General features: G+C 38.0%; 1 protein-coding gene across 1 annotated transcript in view; it reads left to right on the top strand.

Annotated features, from left to right (window-relative positions):
• WDPCP (WD repeat containing planar cell polarity effector) overlaps nucleotides 1–6000 on the top strand; it is a 288768-nt gene that overhangs the window by 216096 nt on the left and 66672 nt on the right. The window contains exons 13-14 of the mRNA XM_049784760.1: nucleotides 415–420; nucleotides 659–716. Of these exons, the coding sequence (XP_049640717.1) occupies nucleotides 415–420; nucleotides 659–716 (64 nt within the window). The remainder of the gene's footprint in view (nucleotides 1–414; nucleotides 421–658; nucleotides 717–6000) is intronic.

A 6000-nucleotide genomic window follows, 5' to 3' on the forward strand; every position in this document is an offset into this window, starting at 1 on the left:
GCCTGGAGCCTAGACTTGGTCTTGTGCCAGGAAACTTCAGGGGTCGGGTCTCTTTGTACTTAGGCCAAGGTTATTTCTTTTCATGTCCCTCATATTTTGGTGGGCCTATGCAAACAACAATTGCCACTCTAATACCATTTTTACTGTGCTCCTTTGACTCTAATCCTTAAAAAGAACTCGACTTAAGATTTGAGGTTAACGTAGAGGCTAATATGCATGTATATGGAAATGTAAGAAAATTCTATGCCTGTAATGTTTAAGGAGTTACGTAAGTTTTATGGCTTTAGATTGCTTTGTGTACTGTTAAGAATATTATAATGTGTTACAATCTGGGGGACTTGAGGGACAAAGTAATTGTACATGGATTCTGTCTTATATATCTTATTGTTCTTTGGCTGAAATTTCAAAGTTAAGATATCAGCAAGGGGGACTTCTGAGAATTATGTTATGGGTGATTGCCCTTCCACTGTAAACTTTACCTTGTCCTCTTTCTTTACACCCTTGTTCTCATAAATAAAAATAAAAATTAAAAAAAAATAATTCTAAACAACGTACATAAGTTAAAATGATCAATTTTCATTATGAAGTGAATAAAAGTGTGTTTAAGTACAAAAAATAAAAAGTAACATTATTCCCTTCCTCCTTTATAGGTACCAAGAGATTTGAAAAAGCAATTTCTGTTAGCAGTTGATATTGGTGCTCGTGACTTGTTTATGGTAAGTCATTCTCAGACATGATTGTATGTCTTCAGTTCTTGGTTCTTAATCTTACTATAAAAAGATTTTCTAATTAGGTATAGGGAAATATAACCCATACTATGAATTGTTAAAGGTTTCAAGGAATTATCAATCATTTATTGCAGGCCTACTAATATTAAGAAATGTGAAGGATGTTTTTTCCACCCAATTCTGTTTTAGAACAATATATATAGAGAATATATAGGAAACCACTTCATTAATGAGTATTTCCTAGATGTATGATGAATAAAATGCATAAAAATCATTACTATTACACTTAATGATATCTTATTTATAGATTTATTTGTTTATGGTTTGGGGCCACACCCAGAAGTGTTCAGGGGTTATTCCTGGCTCTGCACTCAGGAATCACTCCTGAGTATTTCATAGGACCATATGAAATACAAGGAATTAAACTGAGGTGGGCCAAATGCAAGACAATGCCCTGCAACTGTACTCTTCTGTACACTGGGACCAATTACATGTTTTACTTATTATTGTCATCATTTTTGTTTATTACAAGAAAGAGAACATGATATGAAAAAAGTCATAATTCTGGGCCTAATATTTTTTGTTTGTTTTGTATTTTTTTTGTTTGTTTTTGGGCCACTCCTGGTGGTGCTCAGGGGTCACTCCTGGCTATCTGCTCAGAAATAGCTCCTGGCAGGCACGGGCGATCATATGGGACACCGGGATCCGAACCAACCACTTTAGGTTGTGGAATTGGCTGCTTGCAAGGCAAACGCCGCTGTGCTATCTCTCCGGGCCCCTGGGCCTAATATTTTAATTTATATAAGTCTTGTATAAATTGTGTGAAATATCTGAAATGTAGTTGAGGGGCTAGAACACAAAAAAGAGGAAAAAAAGTATGTCTTTAGTTCTAAGGTCATGTAAATTGTCAGATTTCATGGCCAATAAAAAGGATTAGTATCATATGTATTCTAGATACTCAAACGGAAAGTATGGTATTTGAAATTCTGTGGTACTGTTATGAATGGGATTGTTTTTTGATGTCTATTTTTTCTCTATCATTATTTGTATATAAGAAGGCCATAGATTTTTGTGCATTAATTTTGTAGTCTACCACTTTAATATATAAATACATTGTTTCTGGGAGCTTTATGATAGAGTCGTTAGGGTTTTCTAAGTGTAGCATCATGTCATCTGCAAATAGTGAGAGCTCAACTTCTTCGTTTTCTATCTGGATGCCATCAATATCTATTTCTTGCCTAATTGCTGTGACAGGTACTTCCAGTACTATATTGAATCAGAGTGACTGGAGAGGACAGCCTTGCTTTTTGCCAGATTTTGGGGGGAAAAGCTTTCAGTTTATCTCCATTGAGTATAATATATGCCATGGGTTTATGGTAAATGGCACTGAGAAAATTTCCTTCCATTCCCATCTTATTGGAGTTTTTATCATGCATGGATGTTGGACCTTATCAAATGCTTTCTCTGCATCTATTGATATGATAATGTGGTTTTTAAATTTTCTTTTGTTAATGTGGTGTATTATGTTGATTGACTTGGGAATGTTGAACCATCCTTGCATCTTTGGAGTATCCTACTTGGCATGGAGTATGACCATCTTGATGAAGTGCTGTTTTCTATTTGCTAAGATTTTATTGAAGATATTTGCATCTGTGTTCATCATGGATATTGCTCTGTAGTTTTCTCCTTAAAGATGCCTTTAGTCTCAATGTCATGTAGTCTTTCACCTATGTATTGTTCTATATACCATATGTTTCAGTTCTGATATCAAGGTCTTTAATCCATTTGAATTTTACCTTTGTACATGGTGTTAGCTGGGGGTCTGAGTTCGCTTTTTTGCAATTAACTAACCAATTGTGCCAACACCACTTATTGAAGAGGCTTTCCTTGCTCCATTTAAGATTTCTTGTTCCTTTATCAAAAACTAGGAGATTGTCTGGGGAACATGGGGTTGTTTTCTTAATGTCCATTTCTTCCCTATCATTATTGTTGTATAAAAAGGCCATTGATTTTTATGTGTTAATTTTGTAGCCTGCCACATTGCTATATAAATCTATTGTTTCTAGAAGCTTTTTGATAGTCTTTAGAGTTTTCTAAGTATAGTATCATGTCATCTGCAAACAGTGATCAGCTTGACTTCTTGCTTTCCTATCTGGATTCCCTTGATATATTTTTCTTGCCTAATCGCAATACCAAGTACTTCCAGTACTATGTTGAATAGGAGTGGTGAGAGAGGACAGCGTTGTCTTGTACCAGAATTTATAGAAAAGGCTTTTAGTTTTTCTCCATTCAGGATAATATTTGCCATTGGCTTGTGATATATAGCCTTAACTCCATTGAGAAAGGTTCCTTTCATTCCCATCTTGCTGAGTTTTTTATCAAGAATGTATGTTGGACTGTATCAAATGCTTTCTTTGTGTCTTTTGATATGGTCGATCTCACAGTAGGGCCAGACCCCTCCCACCTGCCTCCACAGACAAAGCAGTCACCTCTCTGCCTGATGTCTCTGGTAGCCAGTTTTCACTCATTCAGTCTTCCTTGGTCTTTCAGCCTGGTAGACTGCAGGAGACAGTTTTTCCTGGGCTCTTCCAGGCCCTCTCAGGAGAGCTTCAGGAGACAGAAGAGAAGAGAAACATGCAAAGCCGACAGGTCCCCTCAGACTCTTCCAGTCGCCAGCAGGGCCAGACCCCTCCCTCCTGCCTTCACAGACAAAGAAGTCACCTCTCTACTTGGCGCTTCTGGTAGCCAGTTTTCACTCAATCAATCTTTCTTGGCCTTTTGGCCTGATAGCTTGCAGGAGACAGTTTTGTTGGGCCCTTCCTGGTCCTCTCAGGAGAGTTTCAGGAGACAGATGAGTAGAGAAGCATGCAAAAGGACGGGTCCCCTCAGTCTCTCTCAGCTGGTAAGCTCACAGCAGAGGCAGAACCCTCCTGCCTGCCTTCACTAAGGATCTGCCTTTCTGCTGGGGCACCTCTAGTAACTGGTTTTCACTCACTCAGTTTTTCTTGGCCTTTCTGTTTGGATACCTCTAGGAGACAGTTTTTGCTGGGCTCTTCTTGGCCCTCTCAGGAAAGTTTCAGGAGACAGAAGAGTAGAGAAATACAAAGAGAACAGGTCCCCTCAGTCTCTCCCAGTTGGTAATCTCACAGCAGAGGCAGAACCTCCTGCCTGCCTTCACAATCAAAGGATCTGCCTTTCTACCAGGGCACCTCTAGCAGCTGGTTTTTACTCACTCATTCTTTCTTAGCCTTTTTGCTTGGGCACCTCTAGGAGACAGTTTTTGCTGGGTCCTTCTTGGCCCTCTCAGGAGAGTTTCAGGAGACAGAAGAGTAGAGAAACTCACAAAGACAGCAGGTCCCCTCAGTGTCTCAGTGTCTCTCAGTTGGTAATCTCACAGCAGGGCCAGAATCCTCCCGCCTGCCTTCACAGACAAAAGATCTGCTTTTCTGCTGGGGCACCTCTAGTAGCTGGTTTTCACTCACTCAGTCTTTTTTGGCCTTTCTGCTTGGGCACCTCTAGGAGACAGTTTTTGCTGGGCCTTTTCTGGTCTTCTCAGGAGTTTCAAGAGACAGAAGAGAAACACACAGATGATAGGTCCCCTCAGTCTCTCCCAGTTGGTAATCTCACAGCAGCGGCCTCTCTCTTCCTTTCTTTGTGAGTTTTACACAGTGTTTTATTGATCTTTATTTTTTCAAATAATAAACTGTTTCATTGATCTTTTGGATCCTTTTGTAGATTTCTCATTTAATGATTTCTGCTTTAAATTCATTATTTTCTTTTGTTTTCCTATATTTGGTTTATTTTCTTGATCACTTTCCAAAGAATAAGCTGTGTCATTCTTTATGTGGGCCCCTTCTTCCTTCCTGATGAATGCTTGCAAAACATAAATTTTGCTCTTAGTACCACTTTATCTGTATCCTACAGATTCTTATACTTTGTATTTTAATTCTAATTTGTTTCCAGGAATATTGGTTTTATCTTTAATTTTGTCTCTGATACACTGGTTTTTTAGTAGTGAGCTGTTTAATTTCCAGATGTTAAAATTTTTTCCTCTGTGTCTGCTTGTTATTCACTTCTAAGTTCAGTGCATTATAATCTTAGAAAGTAGTATGTGCAATTTCTATCTTTATTTTATGTAGGTGTGTTTTATGGGCTAGCATGTGGTCTATTTGGGAAAATAGCCATGTGCTTTGGAGAAGAATGTGTATCTAGTTTTCTGGGTGTGGAGAGCAATATATATCTTAAGCCAGTTTCTTCCCTTGCTTCTTTCAGTGCTAGTTTATTCTTGTTAGGTTTCAGCCTGGTTGACCTATCAATTAATGACAATGCAGTGTTGAAGTCTCCTACTATTATCGTGTTGTTATTGATCTCTACATTCAAGTTTGTCAGAAGTTGTTTTAAATATTTTGCTGGTCCCTCATTGGTTGCATATATGTTTAGGAGTGTGATTTCTTCCTATTGTACATATCCATTAATTATTAAGAACTGTTCATCTCTATCTCTTAAAAATTTTTAAGTCTAAAGGCTGTGAATCTGAAATTAGTATGGCCACTCTGGCCTTATAAAGAGAGTTGGCTTGAATGAGTCCCTCCAACCTTTAAGTTTGAATTTGTGTTTGTTCTGACTATTCATAAATATTTCTTGTAGGCAGCATAACTTATTTGATCCATTTTGCAACTCTATGTCCCCTAACGGTTGCATTTAGTCCATTGACATTGAGATGATTGTCATGAGATTTAATGTCATCTTTTAGCAAGTTTTGTGTGTCTTGTGGTCTGTCTTAAAATAGATCTTTCAATTCATCCTTTAAAGCTGGTTTTGGTTCTGTAAGATTTCTAAACTGTTATTTATCCATGAGTTTGTTTATCTTTCCCTCAAACGAATATACGTCTGCCTGAGCTAAGTACTCTTGGTGATGTATTGATTTCACTGAGTTTTATCACTAGATTCCACCACTACATTTAGACCTTGAGGATTTCTTGTGACAAGTCTTCAGTAAATTGTAGGGATGCTCCTTTGAATGTAATTTCCCTTTGTGATCTTGCTACTTTCAGTATTCCATCCCTATCTATGGGGTTTGTCATTGTGACTAGGATGTGTCTTGGATGTTTTTCTTTAGATCTCTTTTGGCTGGTATGCTCTGGACATGTAGGATTTGGTTGCATGTACTCTTTGGCTCTGAGAGTTTCTCTGCAATGATGACCTTGATTTTTGATACTTTATAGGGATTTTCTCCCTGGATCTCTGGAACCCCAATGATTCTATGTTGTTT

This window comes from Suncus etruscus, chromosome 12 (genome assembly GCF_024139225.1).
Source record: "Suncus etruscus isolate mSunEtr1 chromosome 12, mSunEtr1.pri.cur, whole genome shotgun sequence".
NCBI lineage: Eukaryota > Metazoa > Chordata > Mammalia > Eulipotyphla > Soricidae > Suncus > Suncus etruscus.